Below are 20,507 nucleotides of genomic sequence, written 5' to 3'. Positions count from 1 at the left end.
ACCATTACCTTGTCTGCAGTGCAGGTAACTAGATCCATTTTATTTTCCATGACGAAGTATTAATTTTGTTTGCAAAAAGTTTGCTATAACCACTCTACACTGCTGGCATTTTACCTGAAGAAAAATCTCTTAACAAGCATAATCTGTGTCAATTTGTGACCACTTAGTTTGTGAGATGGAACTATTGCAAAGCACATAGTCCCACCAGTCACAGCAGAAAACCATTCACTAACTTGTCTTACCTGCAGTAAACTTAAGAGAGACTGAGCCACAAGTGTGTGGTTTCACACCTCGCTGGCTCAGCAGATACAAACAAGCTACGCACAGTAAAACTCTGCTTGGTTTACAAAAATTGCAACATGCAACTCAAAACACATCATCTCAGTATATCAAACTGTCTGAAATCTATCCCCACAGCAGTGAAAGGCCAATCAATTCTAACACTACCCTTCTGCAAACAAGTAGTTTGAATGTAAAAACAATTAAGAGCACAATTTTAGCATTAGTTCATCTGATCTAAAGATACCTGAAATCCAAAACTTTTTGCAGTGACAGTATTATCTTAGGTGTAAATAAAATAATTTAAACAACGTTTATCAAAATATGTTTGCTGCTGAAACTCCAAAGCAAATTAAACAAGTCAACTGAGGAGAAATCACTGACAAAGCCACTGTAACCTGTCCACTTATGCAATACACCAGATTTTGACAGCCATATTATCTTCCACGAGATGGGTGAATATTTTCCCCATTTCAAATTACTCAGTTTAGTTCAAAATGATCACTAGTTAATTCCAGGTTGGGAAACAAATTAGGAACTGAAAAGGCAAGTAAACTTTGTTTTCTTCTTCCAGTCTGCCAATAAGAAGTAGGTGTGGAAGACTGATACCTCCCAGCTCCAATGCCTTGCCAAGCAGTCTCAAGTCACCATCGCTTCATTTGTTTAGTACTGGTCATGTTACACTGCTTAATTATAAACACAAAATAAGCTGAGGTTTTTTTCCTAAATACTTAGCACATTCAATACTGTGCAGTAGTTTAAAAAGACCAAATAAAAATGTTTGCTTTCCATGTTACAAACTCCAATTTCCACCCAAAAGCAGCTTGAAAACGGTAACAACTGAAAGACTAATCATGTGATAAGTCATCCATCATTTTCAAAAAAGCACAAAAATAAAGACTAAGTAAATCTATGTAAATGTATACAGTTGCTTAGATGCATACAGAGTATATCCTTCTCAATATTAAGAGCTATCTTTCTTTCTTCCTGCCAAGCCTACATTTATTTGCAAGTGAGTGCCTTAGAGGTTATCAAGAGAAAAGAGTCAATCTTTCTTTAGGAAAAGAAATAAAAGCTACAAATGTTAAGCAAGATTAACATGGGCCATTTCAATCAAGGTCTCAGACTCATCAACTTCAACCAACTCACCCTGTAAAACATGCATGGCATAAGGAAGGTTTGAATACAGATCTTTTAACCACAGAACTAAGATAAATATTCAGGTATTGCTAAAAACAGTGTATAACATTACCCAGATTCTCTTCATGTAATATTCTTAAAAAGTCTGAACAGAAAAAGACAGGGAGAGTCACACCTGCATTTTCAACTGTTCCACCCATGTCAAAACTCATAAATTTTCCCCTCTCAGGTTCAGAAATTCCACCAGTATCAACTTTTTAAATTAATCTATTTGAAAAATTGCATAAGACTTAAAGGTTTCATTTTACTCTTAAATAGCCACACCTTATGCCATCTCTAGCATCCTCTATAATAAGGACACTAAAACTTCACAGGAAAACAAAATGAACTTTTCCTTTACAGTTACATCTCAGTCAAACACACATTCACACTCCTGAGAGGGTTTGGTTCCTACTTCATAAACAATTTGTATTGAAAAAATCTGGGTCAAGCTTACCATCAATAACAGCCTACATCTCTCTACAATTACTGGCCAATAAGTAGCACAAGTATCTTAAAAACATTTATTCCATCACATTAACCAAAATTAACTGGACCACAAAATTTTGAAAAAATCACTTTGCCTACTTAGGCATCCCCACAAAAGAATACCTCAGAAATTCCCAAAGGATTAGTGAATGGTTTTCTGCCACCAAGCAAACTTGCCACTTCCCTTTTCCATGTGCCAACTCTGTGCTAAACAGCAGCTCTGGTATCTGCTGGGAGATCTGTTATCTCTGGTATTACTGCTGGGAGCTTCCTAAAGCAGGCTGCAGATCAGAAGTAGGCTTTTTATTTTAATCTCTAGTAAGCCACATTTAACAGATCTAAGTAAGGTTGTTCTGGTTGGTGAGAAAGTTTAGGCATTCACTGCATTTCTTTGGATGTGAAAATAAAACATTATTAACCAGTACATAATGTTGATTATATATCAGACCACAAAAATGAGATCAGATTCTCTGTTTCAATGGTTAGCACAGTAAAACTTTATGCAGTATGTCTGGGACTAACAAGGGCTTGTATAGTCATGAAACAGGCTAAACTCATCTTCATTTATTTTGTGCCATAATAGAACATTTTTGCCTGCTGTTTTCTTTCTTAACAAATATATCTTAACTACACAAAACTAAGCTGAGCTCAGGGTGGGGAGACAAGATCTTTTTACTTTGAAATGATAACAGCAGCTTAGAGGCTTTGCTCTGTTGATTCTGAACTATAATGAATGGAGATACTTCCTCCATTATTCCTGTTGGATAATTCTTCCTTTACCAGCCTTCAGTTACCAGCAGATCAGAGCTGGAGTTTACTCTCGAGTTGGCAGTAAACAAGAGAACAAATCTGTACTGTTTCTGATGAAAAAAGAAATTGTAGCCCTTGTCCAAATATATTAAAACTCTAACACGCAGGATGATTAAGAAGTTGTGTGTTGGATAAATGAGGTGATGTGCTAAACAGAATAAAAAAAAAATTAAATGGAAAGACTTACATGTTTATAGAGAACAACCAAGGGACTGTCAAAGAATTCAGCCATCAAACAGAGACCAAGGCATTGTCAAAGAATTCAGCCATCAAATAGACCCTATTTTAAATTATAACTCAGTGGAGGGGTAGATTGTGGATTCAAACTGTCGTGTTAATGAACAACTCAGCTGTTACTTCTAGATGACGAATGCACAGTATTCATACTTTCCCTTAACAGACCTGCACTGGCTCTACTGCTGAAGCATAGGAGCACCAGCTTGCAGGAAGAGATATCTAACTACTAAAAGCCACATTTTAAATTTAGATACTGACTTTCACCTCAAAGTAATAATAATAATAATAAAAAAAATCATCTGAGGGGATCTTTAATGAGCTACATGGCAAAAGATGAATATTTTTTCCTTTCTTCTATTTCTCAGCTCAACATGAGCGGGCACCATTGGTGTTACTTTTACATCACTGATGTTATGCCTTATCCACAGGTGATGCATCTCATCTATGTGACAGCTTTCCCAATGAACTGAAACATGTGAAACAAGGATAGACAACCATCCCACTACAAACTACAGGCAATTATTTATTTATTTTAGAAGTACAGTATCTAAATCAACATTTCTCCAGCACATAGTGCTGCCCAGCATTACACTCTGGGTTTGATCTAGTACTTCCATTCCACCTTTTGAATCTCATTTAGTTTCTAAGCACTCCTGTCGGTTTCTGACTTGGCATCAGCCTCAGCCTGATGGGACCACATGGTAGGTTGAGGACTGACTGCATGACAGAACTGCCAGGCAAAGAAAGAGAAAATCAGGCAGTGCCCCACTGGTAAGCCACATGCCAGAAGGAGAAAATAAAGGGAAAAAATAACATTTGTAGATAAACAGTCAGAGACCATCAGGAAGGAAACCTGTTCTAAGGTTTAACATGTTTAAACACTGCAGAATGCTCTCACAGCCCAGCAGCAGCTGAAACACCCAGCAGCCTTGAATGCAAATCAATGACTTCCACAATTAAAGAGCTTATATACTTCCTTAGCTCAAACAAGTAACTTCTATTCTCTCCACCTCCTCACTTAGCTGCTTTTCACTAGCTCTACTCATCCTGAACATCCGCCAGCAAGTTCAGCACCATAAATGCCCCTGGTGGCACAAACAGGGCAGCAAAGTGCTCTGGGGAAGGGCAGGCAGGCGGCTTTAGCCATGGGGCTTCCCATCACTCCAGCCTCCTGTGGTGTCTGGACATCAGCACTCAGTCCTTCTACAACAGATGGTCGCCAAATCAGACTAAAAAAGAAGTCCCCAGACCTTAGATATCCCATACATATACACACTCAGAAAACAAAATAAAATATTCAAGGCATTTGAGAATCTGCCACAACAAAAGAAAACACGAGCAACATGTTTTAGATGAGTAGATACGATCTTATAACTGACAGAAGCCTTTACTCAGTGGTCTTCCTAGGATGCACAGGATGGCAGAAGCCAAAAGAGACCCAAAAAAAAAAAAGGTTTTAACAATAGGAGTAACTTGCCTTTGCCAGATAATCATCCAGTGTTGCAGGCTGATCTGTATCTCATATAAGGGCATAAACAACATGTGTTTGTCTGAGTTCATACCAGAGGAAACAGACTGCTGATCTCAATGTCCTCAAATGATACATGGATACATTTTAAGCACTTGTTTTTCCCATTATGTTCTGAAGTCCAAAATAGACCTTTTATTACAGTATCTCCAATTTCAGGACACCTAGACAGTAAACAAGTGATCAGGGAATGGGAAACACTTTATTAATAGCAACAGCACACTGTTCATAAGTAGAGGTGTCAATTATTACTAAGCAAAATGGACAGATTACCAAAAATACCACCACAAACTTAAAGACAACAAACTTAGTTTTATTTTTTGCTCAAACCCAAAGAAAATCAAACTTATTCTGAACATTTTATCACCATCCCCTTCTTGCTACATTTTTATTGGAATGAATATTTTTAAGGACCTCTCCACATTAAGAATATCTCCTGTCTCCAAGCATCCCATGTTAGTGGCTGTGTGACAAGCAGAATTAAACCCGAAGCAGAGCCCAGCCTGGCTACTCCATCCTATCTAGCTTCTGGGAAGCATCTCACTTGCATGGACAGCCATCTGTATTTAGTGCCAAACCTGTAAGCTTGCAAAGCATCTGTAATTCTGCTTCAAGTCACCAATATACATGAACTGGAGCATTTTGAAAAAGAACCCAGAATGACAGATGCTTTTGGAATGACTGCCTTAAACATTTCAAGTGACCAAGGTCTCATCCTTTACACATGCAGAACTTTTTCCTTTTCTTTAGCATTCAGGAATGACCATCTCAAATCAAAGAGTATCAAAAAATCCTCAGAGATTTTAAAATTTGTGATGATAGATAGATGACCTACAATTACTTTAACCACCTACCACTGTGAACAAACTAACTGCTCAACTTTATTCTAGTTATAATTTAATAGCTTTGTAACTTAAATAATACCTTTCTCCCTCAACTACTTCATTTCACTGTTTACCACCAAATCTTTATATTAGGTACTCATTAGCATTGACTCCAGATGTTCAGGGGTCTACTAAAGCATTACCCAGAAATCAAGCTAATTACATTATATAGATCCAGTGCTTGGAAGACCCTGACCCCACTTCATTCTCCTGGACTCTCCATATATTTTTATACACACTGAAAAGACAAGGTTAGGCTCACCTTCCTTCTATCTATTGCATGCACTGGTGGCTCAATGCATGCATTATCCCAAACTGTCCTCCATTCAGATTTAATTCCTATGCACTAAAAGGAATCACAGAATATGCTGGGTTGGAAGGGACCCACAAGGATCACTGAGTCCAACTCCTGGCCCAGCACAGCACCATCCCCAAGAGTCACACCATGTGCCTGAGAGTTCCTTGAGCTCTGCCAGGCTTGGTGCTGCAACCACTGCCCTGGGGAGCCTGTTCCAGTACCCAACCACCCTCTGGGGGAAGAACCTGTTTCTAATCTCCAACCTAAACCTGCCCTGACACAGCTTCAGGCCATTCCCTTGGGCCCTGTCCCTGGTCACACAGAGCAGAGATCAGTGTCTGCCCCTCCTCGTCCCCTCACGAGGGAGTTGCAGACTGCAATGAGTCTCCCCTCAGTCTCCTCTCCTCCAGCTGAACAGACCAAGTGCCCTCAGCAGCTCCTCACATGGCTTCCCCTCAAGGCCCTTCACTGTCCTCATGGCCTCCTTTGGACGCTCTCTTTTTTACACTGTGGTGCCCAAACTGCCCCAGCACTGGAGGTGAGGCTGCCCCAGCCCAGAGCAGAGCAGGACAATCCCCTCCCTGGCCTGACTGGCACTGCTGGGCCTGGTGCCCCCAGGACAGGGATGTCCCTCCTGGCTCCAGGGCTCTGCTAACTCAGATCCTACTGGCCCTCAAGCAGGACCCCCAGGTCCCTTTCTGTGGTGCTGCTTTCCAGCATCTCCTTCCCCAGTCTGTACGACATCCAGGGTTGCCCCATCCCAGGTGCAGAATCCAGCACTTTTCCTTGTTGGATGCAGTTAAAAAATATTTTGCAATTAGGAAAAAAAAATCAAGATAGGAATGTAGCAAAACAGTATTTGTATCAAGTCCTCAAGCAGGTTACTTGTGGCACATCTCCCAGTAGCTTGAGACAGTTTAACTCTGACCAAGAAAGCAGAGACGCTTAGTTTCGATGTGAGGGAGGCTACTCATTTTGCAGCACACAGGGAGATGAAAGTGGGAGTTTTCAGATGAGCACAGTTCTCTGCCCCACAGAACTAACATTTACAGAGGCACATACAAAAGAAAAATAATGCAATGGTGAAGCCACACACAGTTGTTATATTTACATGCATAAACACACTGCACAGCTTCTGAATAGGTGAAAATCCTTGGCACCAAGGAACGTTCAAGTCAGACACAGAGTCACAATATGCTGAGCTGGAAGGGACTCACAAGGATCACCAAGTATGTGGACTGAATCCCCAACCCTGGCATTATTAGCACCATGCTCTAACCAACACAATCAATAAAACACCAGAACAGTGATGACAGCAACAGCAAAAAGATTAGACACATGCAAATCTTCAGCATGCAACTAAGAAAGACATGGATCACTCCTCAACTGGGGTGCCTGGCAGAGCCTGCTGAGATCAGTAGGCCTGCACTGACAAAAGCAGAACACCAAGAGCGCAGTGCTCAGTGTAACTGCAGTTCCGCTATTATTTATTCCTAGACCACCTCTCTTAATGCAACTTTGCATAAAATACCTCATGCCTAACTTAAATTTATGATTAATAATATTTTTCTTTCAGCTCAGTTCAGCCCACTGTTTCATTCACTACTGGCCTCACCTCTTCACCATATTAGCTGCTGTCTTGCTTCTGGCCATCAGAATAGACTCAAAACTCCTGTTCTCTGTACAAGAAAATATTGCTATTGTAACAGAAGCTAAATTAAAACACTTGTGTCATGAACAAGGGCAAGAGTGTGAGAGAGTAGCAAAAGGTCAAATAAAAAGGGAGATTTGTTACTTTTCCTTCCCAAGAGGATTAAGAAAAACATACAGGATTTTAAAAAAAACCTGTTCCAGCCTTTTTCCCCAATGTATGACAACATGAAAGAGACCCTCCAAATCACTTCTCACAGGAGGCTATGTAAAAACCCTAGTTTCTTGCATGACTAATGTAAGAACACTGATGATGTCATTGTCACCCCTTTGGATCACATCTGTCCTACAAATCATTATTTCTTACTGGCAGCCTTGCAGCACTGGTAAAAACTCTGTTTAAGGTCTCACGGGGAAAAACGTAGGTGATGTAGTAACTGGTACCTTTGCTATCTCATCAGAAAAGATTAGCAGGGATGTAGACCACCTTTCCTCTTTCATTCCCCTAAGGGGTTCTTTGCAGATGGGGTGTGGGAGGGCAGATTTGTCTTGCACCCCTATAAAAAGTTGTTGTCTTCTGGGCATATTCACTTCTTAAAGGAGGAGGAAAGAGAAACAGTGAGGTCATAAATTTATAGAGTTACATCTCCCAGAGATCCTTGTCTTCCTCATACACATGGGTGTTCATCAGAGAGAAGATTTGTGGGGCAGGGACCTTGTTTGCCACAGGGCATGCAAAAGCACACTGGAGAACGCATTTCAGTGCTGTCAGTTGTCTCAAGAATGACACAAATAAACTTCCCCTGGATCTCTACTGTCTGCAAAAATAACAAAATGAACACAAGGGAAATAAAGAGAAGTTCCCCATGCCAACAAACCTTTCCACAAACATCTGTTGTTCCTGATCAGTGAGATTCCACGGAAGGTAAGGAAAGATTGATACTCAGGGTATGTATGTTAGAAGACAGACACCACAGCAACCAGAGACAATACAAAACTGTTAGGTGCTGCACCCAAATGCAGGACAAGGTATCACACCCCAAAGGAGTTATCTTACTGCCCTGACCCTTTCACAGCTCACTAACATTGAAAATGTAAAATGTAATGTGAAACAAAAAGACAACAGGACCATCCCTGAAGTTTAAAAATGAAAAATAATAGTAGTAATCCCAAACAAACAGAAAAAGGCCCATGAAACTCCAGTCTATGCATTAAGAGTGGCAGATTAAAGACTCCGTTGTTGACAGTAACAGTGACATTTTAAGCATGAGAAAGGAAGCAACAAGCCCTTCAAAAAATCAGCAGCAACTTTCAATTACAATGAAACAACACATTAAAAATAGAAGTTTAAGACTGAGGACTCTTTAATGCCCTGTGGAGTATTCAGGGACAGGAGTAAACAAGGTACTGATATACTTTACACTGCAAACAATGTTAGTGGCAAGCCAAATGGGACGAGCCCCAAATCAGAGCAAAATTTCAAGACATGAAGTTTAAGATAAGGGACTGTAATCAAATTACACCACAAATGGGTCTGTTCATCTGTAAGCATTTTAACAGAGAGCATTGAATTACAGTTTGAAATAAAACAAATTAATTTGCTTTCTATTTCTTAAATATCTATTCATTATTTTCCTACTGCCAAAGAAAATTTCTCACCTTAATACGAGAATGAATGTGGGAAGAAAACTGAAATATTAATTTACAGGCAGGAAAAACAAGAAGAGTTTGAATGGTATTATTTACACTCCCATTCCTCTTTCTGAATAACATGAAGTCAACAAGCTAAGTGAAGACAGAAGAATATGTGATTGCAATTCAAGTTATTTTGTGCCTAGCACCTTACATACATCCATAAAGGCCTAGCACCTTACATACATCCAATAATCTGGCCACAGTATTTTCTTTCCTCCCCCTAAAAAAAAAAAAAAGAAAAAAATTCTCACAGTGCCTTCAGTGCCTTCCACTACGTTTTTCTTTTTCCTGAAAGCTATCACAATCCAAATTACTTAATACCATAATTTTTAAGTGCAAGGCATGCATTGCTCCTCGTCCTCCTCCAATTTGGCAGCACTGGAAAAGCACCTTTTAAACAAACCCGCGTGTGGAGGACTCGCTCCTTCTGTAAGTGCTGCAAGGAACAACAATCCATGGGGGAAAAAAAAAAAAAAAACCAACCAAAAAAAAAAAAAAAAAAAAAAAAACCCCAACAAAAACCAGAGAGAGCGAGAAAGGGAAAAAAAAAATAAAAAAACCACCACTCCTCCTCCTGCTCGGGCTGCTGTTGTTGCCTTTGTTGTCCAGCGGCCGCCCCGAGCCTGCAGCCGGCCCGGCCGGGCCCCCCGGCCCCCACCTGTTCCCATTCATCGCCGGGCGCAGCGCCGGCCGGGGCGGGCAGCGGGAGGCAGGAGGCGCGCTGGGGGCTGCCCTAAAGCCGGACGGGGACACCCTGAACTCCAGCGCTGATCCTCATCACCATCTCCCAGTCTTGGGATGGGGGGGTGTGCGTAGGGAAGACGCAGGTGCTCCCCTCACCCCCAAAAAACCCTGCCCTCTGGCGAGGACGGCGTCCCCCCTCACCCAGCAGCCTGACTTCTTGCAAGTAGGGTGCCCTCACCCACCCCAGCACCCTGCCCCTTTGCAGGAAGGACGGTGACCCCCACCCAACACTCTGCCCCCTTGCAAAGAGAGGTGTCCTCCATCCAGGACCCTACTTTATTTTTTTTCCCCTCCCCAAGGAGGAGAGTACCCATCAACCCACCCCCTTTCCAAGGAGGTTGTCCTGCTCACTTGCAAGGCAGATACCCCCCAGCCCAGCCCCTCTGAGAGAAAGAGAGTGCCCTGCCAGCACCCAGTCCCCTTGCAGCAAGGAGGATAAGCCCCCAACACTCCGTCCCCTCGCAAGGAGGACGCCCCCCGCCCCCGCGCTGCCCCATCCCCAGCACCTACCTCGTCTTAGAGGACAGGAAAGCAAGTTTGATTAATCCATAGGTAAACAACTGGATGCTCTCCTTGGCTATGCTGGCCACTCTGAGCCTGTGCTCTAGGATGTGCAGTTCCATCTTTTCCTCTTTCTCATTTGTAGTTCATCTATCCCTAGGGTTTATGTTGTGTTTTTGAATGGGAAGGGGGAGGAGGGGGGGGGGCTGTTATTGTCAGTGCCTTTTTTTTTTTTTTTTTTTTTTCTACCCCCCCCCTCCCAGTTCCGTCTGTCCCTGCCCGGCTCCGGGGGCGGGAACGGGGGATGAGGGAGCAGAGGGTGCAAAAGTTGGAGCGGCGGAGAGGCCGGCGGGGCGCGGAGCGGAGCAGCGGAGCCCGGAGTGCCGAGCAGCTGGTGCTCGCTGGAACAAACAACTTGCCACTCAAGCCCGGCCCGGCGCGCCTGCGCCGCGCCCCGCCGCATGCCGGGCCTTGGAGTCCGCGCCGCCGCCGCCGGCCGCCACAGCGGGGCCGGCCCGCCCCGGGGAGCGGGAGCGCCCCGCCTCACGCCGCCAGCCGCCCTCAGGGGCCACCTCGACCAGTCGCAAAAAAACCCCCCAAACCCATTAAAACGGCAATCAACGCTTGTAAGGCCAGCCGGCTGAGGTGTTGTTTGTTTCATTTTCTTTGCACCTATTGGCTAGCTGGAAAATCTTTCACAACGCAAAAACCTAGCAGGAAGGAGAACTTCAGAAGTTTTCATTAACAGCAGGGGAATACTCAAATCTTACCTTGTTCATTCCTTCATGTGGCAGATGGGAAATCCTTGTCACTTTCCCTGTGCAGCAAAAATAATGTGGAAAAAACTGTTCACTTTGTAGGTAAGAGTTACAGAGGTAAAATCACAGCTGTCAAGAACATAAAACCGTCCCTGTGTGTGTTGTAATGCTGGAAGGGTGGATGGCTGGAAAGGTGAATGGCCTGTTTGTCCCCATTCTTGTCCCACTCCTCAGCTCCAGGAGGCTGAATGGAGGTAGGAAGGGATGAGCCACCAAACCAGCACCCCAGAAATGGGACTGCTCTGGCAGTGCCACTCGGGAGTGCCACAACACCGACTGCAGCCGTGCTGTTTGTGAGCCCCGGCTCCTCTGCGCTGCACCCACTGGCACCATGCTGACCAACACAGAATTAAACTCAGTCTTGGGGTATTCATAAAACAGGACTTAGGCAATAAACCTGATTCAGGGGTAAACCTGTACAGGGGTCCCTCTGACTTCAGAGCACACTGATTCTGCCATGAACACACCACCAGCGCCTAGTCACTATGGCCCTTTTCACCAAAAGATCTCAAATAAGCTTTATAAAGACCATCAGTAGAAACCTTTCTGTTCTACACAGAGGGAAACTGAGTCATGGGATGTGTCCAAGCGCCCAAGATGAGAGCTCAGCCAGCCAAGCCCCACTCCAAGTGACTCCTCTACCCTACAGAGCAGGAAGAGCTTCTGCAGTTTTAAGTTTTTTAGAGTCTGTCTTGTTGCAGAAATCCCTTGTCTGGAGACAAGCTTCCAAAACTAGGATTTCCAAGCCTTTCTATTCTGTTAATTCCCATGGATGGCTGTATTTTTCCCCTGGACATGTCTGTTCTTCCTATGTCTGTGGCCATACTCCTAAAAGGCTGTCTTAATTTTGTTACATCCAAAAAGGAAAAATCTTGAAATTAGAGGCATTCACATTAATAGTTTGTCAAAATCATTTAGAGGAAATGCAACCAACATAAAGTACCAAATCTCTACTTCATTTTTTAAAAGCCTTTAAACAACTGGTTTTCTTTCATGGCCTCACAGTTCAGATGACTCTAGGCATTGCATTTTAGGAAGCTGAAGAGGATTTTTAATCTGCTTCCACTGCTAGTTCAAGGTCTTGAACTTCAAAGCTCTGAATGTGTCTGTGCCCAGCTACAAAAAAATGCCTGCACCTGCATCTACAAATCACAAGATACTTGTGTTCCTCTGGGACAATGCAGACCACAGAGCCCAGAAGGAAGCAGCCTGGAACAAAATATACATGCACCATCTTAGTTGCTGGGATCTGTCAGAGGAAACTGGACAAATGTAGCTTGAATAATTTCTAGGAAATGCTGCAAAACTTTCCTCTTTTAAGAGATTTTTCCGTCATAATCAAGACACCATTCACAACATCAGCTCTTCTTCGCCTTCCCACTTAGAGAAAAATATGTTGCCCCCAAGCAGAGCTTTCTCAACCCACAGAGTCCAGACACTCCAGGAAGGCCACCAGGGATTATGCTATTACAGTCTAATTACCACAGAAAATGCTTACATGAAACAATGAGAGAGTGAGAACAGACCCACAGGTAAAATCAATGGGGACCTTTTGAACAAGCAACTCATCAGAGACTTTGTTCTGCCTGCAGGGAAGGAGAAAAGGAGGCCCTGACTTAGTCATCTGGATTTACTAAAAAAAAAGAAGAATCAAGCAAACAAGCAAAAAAAGCCACTCCCCACCCTCCCCCCCCAGCCCACAAAGCACAAAAATACTTCTTCATTTTGTGAGTTTACATCTGGTGCTCTCCAAAATTGCAATGTCTTTTCTGGGCCCATTGAGCTGCTACAGTTTTCCAAGTCTTCCAAAGAAGGCCTGAAGGCCTTTGAGCTAGAAACACTGACCTCATGGCTACTGTGAACTTCACATAGCTGACTGTAGGAAGCATTAGGAAAAGATAAAGCCCTACCAACACTCAATAGAATTTTCTACACATGAAAAATATGTCTATCTCAGCACAGGCAAATTTTTAAAGAGCAGGCAACCTGGCAATTAGCCAAAATACTATTAAGGGCCCCCTTCTCCAGCTGACATTAGTATTCAAATCTCTCTCTCCCTTGTTGCCAGGTATATCTGGGAGATTCTATGCAGGGAGCAGCCTAGAATATGTTGTTAGTATATATAACATACTATAATATTTTTTGATTACTGCAATTTCAAGTTTTCCATATTTTTGCAGCTTGGGAGGACTCAGTTGGCCCAGCCCAACCATAGAGCAAGGACCTGTTGTGCAAGATGATGTAACTGCCCATTTTTACTAAAACCAAAACCCATTCCCTGCCCACGCAGCTTCCAGTGTCAGTTACCACAGCACATGCTAGGCAGGAGGAACATAGGAATGGGGAGCTCGGACAAGAACACAGGCAGAGGATATAGCAGCAAAACACATCTCACCAGGCCTTTTGAGTCGTCTCCTGCCTGGATGGCGAGCAGAGCACTGATGAGCCGTCATAAGTAGATGAGATTTCTAAGTGCTATGGGTCAGATACCACCCATAACACTGAGCAGAATTTGGGGGTTGAAGCCTTGAGACCAGAGGAGGTGGGGTTTCTCCAGTAAAAAAATAGAGACTGTACTTGGACCAACAGGGACTTGTCAGATATCTTGGCTTCTGTTCATGATCACAAGGACCTTCTAACTGGTAAGCTGTGCAAGAGCCATCTCCTGCTTGCCCTGGAGCACTGTTTGTGTGGAAGTGAGGTCCTCAGAAGAAATGGATTATTTAATGAAAAACTTGAGTTCAAGGAGATGGTCTGCATTTTTGCCTTGAACATTTCTCTCAGTGGCAACCAAGGCACAGTTCTCCAACAGTTCTCTGGGAGGCTCTGCTCTTCTGAGTCTGAATTTTGTCTGAGAGCAAATTTTCTCATAAAGTACACTGAAGTTCACCACCCAAGTGTCTGCATGCAATTTGCGTCCAAACCGCACTGTAACACTCAACAACAATCAGCTTTGGGAAATAGAAATTGAAAATATGTAGAAACAGTTTAAGTGAAAGGAATGTAATTACGCCCTGTGACAAACAGTTCATGAAGATCAGCATTGCACACAGAGGAAAAATAAAAGAGAATTTCTAATCACGTGAGTCATCATGTTTTATGCAGTTACTACAAACTGCAGCAGGATATTTCAGTATTATTTTATTTAGATGATGGAAGTTCTTAAATCATTTGTAGTCTTTTCTGATACAATAAAAGCCCCAAATTACCTTATTTAGTTCTCAAAGATGAAGGTATGGTAGCCTTTTCCAGATGGATTTTAACATGCAGTATCTAACTTTTTGGCAATAAAACCTCATTTTTAAAAATAAATATAATTTAGATTAAATTATCTTTCATGATTTGTATGACATTGCACTGCTGCAAATCAAACATTGCTGTTGGTAGAATTATGCTCTTCTTTCAAAAAGATCTGAAATTCACCAAGATCTTGACCTCTGACTAGGGCTTGTGACAGCTGCTAAGACCTAAAATAGCAGATAATAAAGGCCTAATGTGAATGATGTAATGGCAATACCCTGGATAAATATGCCCAAGGCAAGATGAATCCAGTGTCACAGTTGTTTGTACTAGCATTTGCTTTTCTTCAGTAAACGGAACACATTAAATTCTTAGCACAGCTGTAGCTCTGGTGCGAAACCAGGATCAATGTGCATTTCTGGGGTCCCTTTCAGACCCAGTACATTAGGGATACAGCAATTTGTTCCAGCTCCTAAGCTGTACTTTTGAGTGCAGACTCTGTTTAAAGGTTTGAGAACTGGAGGTACCTTCAGGTCAGTTGCTGATTTTGACCAAAAGGGAAGCCACAACATTTCTTAGCAGCCTCAACCAGTTTGCTCTGAGATGAAAGTTACTAAGTAACTATAATTATCTGGGAACCCCTTGCTTAAGTTAAACAGGTCTTTTTGACCCAGAGACGGTAATGCTTCTTTAGACGAACAGGTAAGTAAAGGCACAGAAGGGCAGGCAATGATCCAAGGTCACACCATTAGCTATTATCACTTTGGAAGTACAATTCATAGGCCACTGCTTGATCACAAGACCACTACAAGGTTGTCTGAGGCAGACAGACAGGATGGGTTTACAAGCTTCAGTGACAGTTAATCTCTTACGACAAAAAAATCAGTTCTTTAAGAACAATCACATGTAATATATTAAAATGAAAATAAAAATTTGAAAAACAGGGGGGAAAAGCTTCCCAAATGATAGTTTCTGAGATTGCTTGTGAAAAATTACTCATTTATTTAGTTGAAAAGAGCAATTTATCAGGCTAATTTCCTTCTAGCAACCAGAGACCTTTCAAAACTTGATTGCAGTTAGTATGCCAGTGTTTCAAAGCATTTTGTTCAACTATCAAATAAGCTAATGAAGACTTTAATTTACTGTTGAGGTACAAAGTGGGCTGAGTGGGTCAGACACTTCATGCTCCCAGGGCAGCAGGGATGCGGATGAGACTCTGCTGTGCATCAGCTCCTTGGAGAGGCCAAGTCCTGCAGGAGAGCTGAGGGAGGCCACAACAGTCAAAGAATGTGCAGAGGCAGCTCCACCTGTGCACATTCTTTGTTCCTAACCTGAACAGCAGCAGAGAGCTCCATTAAACATTCACCCACAAGCTTGCAAATGAAGATTGTCCAACTAAACACCTTGGTCAGGGAGAACAAAATGTCACAACTCGCTCGCCTATGTTCTATGCTTTGGTGATGCCTCACAGCTACTGTCCTTAGAAGAACAGAAAACAATGGAACTTCCAGTACTGGCCTGGAGAAAGGAAGCTTTGGCACTTGTAAGCAATGTCATGTAGCCTCTGGATAGAAGGGATGAAATTGCATGTACCTGTCATGTGTAGCTGGACATAGCAACTCCCAGATGCAGGACTCACCAACTTCAAAGTACCTTGCCAAAACTTATATACCATAAAGTGGCAGGTTTATACTATCCCCCTCTAAGGTAAGCAAAATTTACTCAACTTTGGCCTGTGAGGAGCCAAGCATAAATATTTAGTCTTGGTATTTTTGTTCAGTTCCTCCTTCTCTTAGCTAGTGTCTGGCAAAGCTTGTCCCCGTCCTTGGAGATTACTTGGGTACAGCCACTCCTATGAACCCCTCATTTTCCTTTAATACCTAGATGCATTAAGAAGTTGAACCTTGACTATGGTGGAAAACATTCAAAGTTGTGTTGGTTTTACATAGGCTGGTTTTTGGTAGTGGGGAGGAGCCACGGAGGTGGCTTCTGTGAGAGGCTGCTAGAAGCTTCCACCATGTCCAACAGAGCCAGTCTCTGATGGCTCTGAAGATGGACATGCTGCTGGCCCCATCAGAGAGGTTGGTAACACCTCTGTGATGACACATTTAAGAAAAGAATCAAAACAGCACAAGCGCAGTTTTTTCCCAGGGGGTGGCGAGGTGCAGCCACCAGGAGCCATCCTGGCACCATGCGTGGCAACACAGCCGCCACAGCTACCACCACTTTGGTGCGGCCCGTGGTGAACTTTACCTGCCTGCTCGCCCCTGGCCAGCCACGCTGCGGGCAGAAGGACAGGGGTGGTGGCGGCAGCTTCTCCTTCCCAGCACCCCCCATGAGGAGAGGCGTTAAACAGCACCAGCGCTGCGGTGGCTGTGACTGCTTGTGTGGTGGTGGCGGGGGCCATGTGGCTGCCAGCAGAAACATGGCGAGCAATTCTGTGACACGGAATGAGACGACATCAACTGCTCAGCGCTGCAGGATGCTGTAAGAACCTTTGAATTAGTGAAACTTGTTGACAATGATACCTACGAGCAGCAATTTTTCTTCTAGTCGGTGAAAGAGGAGGAAGTGAGAACACGTGGAGAAAGAAAACATGGCAGCATCAAGGTCAGTGAAAAGAAAGAGGGGGAGGAGGCGCTCCAAACATTGGAGTTGAAGTTTCTCTGCAAGCTGTAATGAAGACTGGTGAAGAAGGGTGAAACAAACTGGTCCCCTGTAAATCATGAAGTCCACAGGGAGTGCAGAAATCCACTCGCAGCCCATGAGAAAGGTACCCACACCAGAGCAAGTGGAGGCCAGAAAAAGCTGTAATCCAGTGGGAGACCCAAATGGAGAGAGAGGGCCTCTGCTTCCAGAGATAGAGAGCCCTTGCTTCCAAACTAGAGCAGCCTATCCTTAAAAGAATAGTGGACAAGGGACCCACGCCACAGCAGTTCTGGGAAGACTGTTTTGCCTGTGGGAGGGACTGACAGCATAGCAAGAGAAAAAACTCCTGTCCCTGAACGAACTGAAAAAGATCTTGGGTAACAAACTGACCAAGCCCTACACCCTACCCCCATGCCCTGTCTCCCTGAACTATTGGTGGGAGGAAGAGAGGGGCTGGGAGAAAAAAAGGTGTTTTAAAGGCTTATTTTACTCCTCATTATCCTCCTCTGACTCTGTTAATGATAAATTTACTTTATACTTTAAATTTGAACTGGTTTTGCCCTTAAAGTATTTTTTTCCCCAGTCCTTAACTCATGAGCCCTTCATTTTTTTCCCCTCCTCTGCCCAACTATAGCAGAGGAGAGTGAGTGAACAGTTTTCATGGATGCCTGCCATTTTAACCCGTGTCAAACCACGACAAAAGTCTAGAAGGTAATATGATTAGTCACAGAAGGAGGAAAAGTAGTGTGTGTGTTGCTGAACTAAAGCATCACGTGAGATAGAAGCTGGTAGTTTCCTAGCCAAGATGCTGATCCCACTGGTTTGTTAATCAGGTGAGCTATTTACACCTGTTTGCTGCAATAAGCATTATTGAAACAGACCCAGTCCAGCTCATTAGCTCTACACAATTCCAGACTAAATTACTATGGTCATATCCATTTTATGAAGGCTGACAATCATTGTTGATACAAAACTGAGAAAGCATGGCTCAGGATGTGGGAAAGACGTCTTCACAGCTACTAGGAGGTGTTAAAGATGACCTCATCTTGTCATTTACTTCTGATACTGAAATAAGCAGTTGAAGAAAATACTCCCTCCCCCCCTCCTTGCCCCAGCCCACCAGCCTCCTGAAGATCAACACATCTGCAAACACATTCTGCAAACCTCAGGGAAGAAAGCCAGATTGCAGCCTGCCTTATCTCTTCTGACTGGCTAAATGTATTTCAGGCCTCAAGCATCACATGACTGTACATAACATGTGAATACAATAACTAACGTGGCTTTTATAACAGATCAGCAGGGATCAGCAGTGTTGAACAAACACCCTTATTTGCAAAAGCACCTTCCCAGCCCATGAAACAGGTGACTTTGTCTCCCAAGGGTTACAGTGCAGAATTAATGATCCGCAAATTAGGGATTTGAAATTTATCCACAGCTGCCCTCTTAACTGCACCATTTTGCACCAAATCAAACAAACACTGTCACTGCTCTATAGAAACCCAGTGCTGTAAGAGAGGCCAGAGTTCAGGAGGCAGTGGATAGTGCGTTTTCTGCAGGAAGGTATCTGCTAGTGGGGACAAGATTTCATGAGAAAGCATAGATCAGTATCTTGTTCCATGTCCTTTGTTGTACCTCCCACTGAGGAACATAGAGCATATCTCACTGTCTGCCATGTGACCAGGTAGGGCTCCACAGAGGCCTGGGGACTCCCAAAGACCACTCCAATCTATAAACCATTAGTATTTTCCAGAAACAGCTTTATACACGCTGTAAAGTTCTGATTTTACAGGACAGAATCACTTACGCTTTGCTGGATCACGGGATTCACAAGATTTAGTTCCGCATTAAATACCATATGGAAAAATCCCCTGTGTTTGGAAAAATCCCCTTACCTCTTGCATTCTTAATAAACTACATCCCATACCTCAATGGTGAGAAGGCCTTATGTGCCCACATATTTATAGAGTAACCTTATGTGTAGAGAAGGCAGTACACTTCTGACCACACTATGCTTCTTTTACAACTGGTGTAGCTAAGTTGAGCTCACAGGGTTTTGTCATTGCCACTTGAAGACCCCCTGAATCTGTCAGTCAATATAACCTCTGGATAAATCCTGTGGACTTTTGACTTTGTGGGCCTGGAACACCATGCTCTTTCCTCGCTAGGGAGTTTTTGGCTGTGGTAGTGCATTTACTGCTGTTGAAGCTGGCTTTAGAAGTTGCAGCCTGCCCTAAGAGACTAATTCCTACACATTTGCTGTGCTAGTCAAAGCTTTTGTCTGGCCACAAGACTGAAAGGGAGCTCCTGTGGCAGAAGTTCAACAAAGAGGAGGAAACCAAATATTTTAAATCCACTCTAAGGCCTGTTCCCTTCATGAGAAGCTGAGGCAAGCAGGCAGGAATCACAGTTAGGCAAGGTGGCTTTGCTTGGACAAAATAGGGCCTGTTGGTCATTTTTCTGTAAAAGACAGCAAGCCTGAGCCAGCATGTCCAGGTCTCTCTTGGCAGAAGTTCTAACAGGGAAGCAGCCTAGTCTGTCTAACCACCTCCATTTCATCCAGCACATTATCAGCATCCACTCCCTCCTGTTTGTCTTCAGCAAAGTCATTTTTGCATGATTGCTTTGATACAAATGAGGCCTCCTGCAGCAATTTAGAAGATAAAGCCCAGTTGTTCTCATAGTCTCTGACATGGGGTCTTCGTTTAAATATCTCAACCCTTTTGATTCCAGACAGCACGTTCCAGAAAATACCTGAAAAATACTCTCCTCCTCTTGCCTCTCATACCAGCATAAAGTTTTTAACCCATTGTTAACTCTTGAAAACAGGATACAACAGCATGCACATCTATTCTCATGCACTTCATGAAGTTCAGTAGTAGACACAGACCAAGACCAAAATGAAGGGTATACTAAAGAGACATAAAAACAGCTAAACAATTAGGAAATGTACATGTATTTGCCTACACAAGATCCACTTCTGTAACACTTGGGAATCATGTATGATAGCATCAGGCTCCAATTTGCAAATGCCAGAATCATGGAAATGTCATATCTATCAACAGGATACCTCTGCGGAGAACTAGAAATGTGTTTTCACATCTTCAGATTGTGTGTATCACCATGGTGACTTAGAAATACTTTATACTTGGATAATACACCATATTTGTAGGTTCATAGACGCTGCAAGGGAGGAGATGCTTGTAAGGAAAATTAACCCACAAACACAAGAGGTTTATGTCCAAAAAGGAGACAGAGGAGTCCTGTTACTTTATTCGAATAAAGGGAGAAGGTATTTCCCATGGGGTCTCTCAAATTGTTAGAAGATGCAGCCTCCTTTTTTTACCCTAATTTCCCTGCCGCATTTCGCTCTCTCTTTCCCCATTGGCTGACATATTTGAGAGGTACAGACTTCCCGAATTGCCTAATACAGTCCCCCTTTCTTTTTTCTTTGTGTCTCTGTTCTTTTTCTCTAAATCTAGGGATTTAGTTCAGCCCTGGGTGAGTAA

General features: G+C 43.2%; 1 protein-coding gene across 4 annotated transcripts in view; it reads right to left on the bottom strand.

Annotated features, from left to right (window-relative positions):
• CASTOR2 (cytosolic arginine sensor for mTORC1 subunit 2) overlaps positions 1-10,689 on the bottom strand; it is a 130,679-nt gene extending 119,990 nt beyond the window's left edge. For 2 of the 4 annotated variants that reach the window (XM_082294557.1, XM_082294556.1), the window contains exon 1: positions 10,304-10,689. In XM_082294557.1, the coding sequence (XP_082150683.1) occupies positions 10,304-10,416 (113 nt within the window). In that variant the 5' untranslated portion in view covers positions 10,417-10,689. Of the gene's footprint in view, positions 1-9,013; positions 9,211-10,303 lie in introns of those variants that run through there. The other 2 variants (XM_082294558.1, XM_082294559.1) reach the window with 2 other exon arrangements.
• Between the last annotated feature and the right edge of the window lie 9,818 nt (positions 10,690-20,507).

Source organism: Coloeus monedula, assembly GCF_965178545.1.
Source record: "Coloeus monedula genome assembly, chromosome: 20".
NCBI classification, from domain to species: domain Eukaryota; kingdom Metazoa; phylum Chordata; class Aves; order Passeriformes; family Corvidae; genus Coloeus; species Coloeus monedula.
This window is presented reverse-complemented; position numbering and strand designations above follow the sequence as displayed.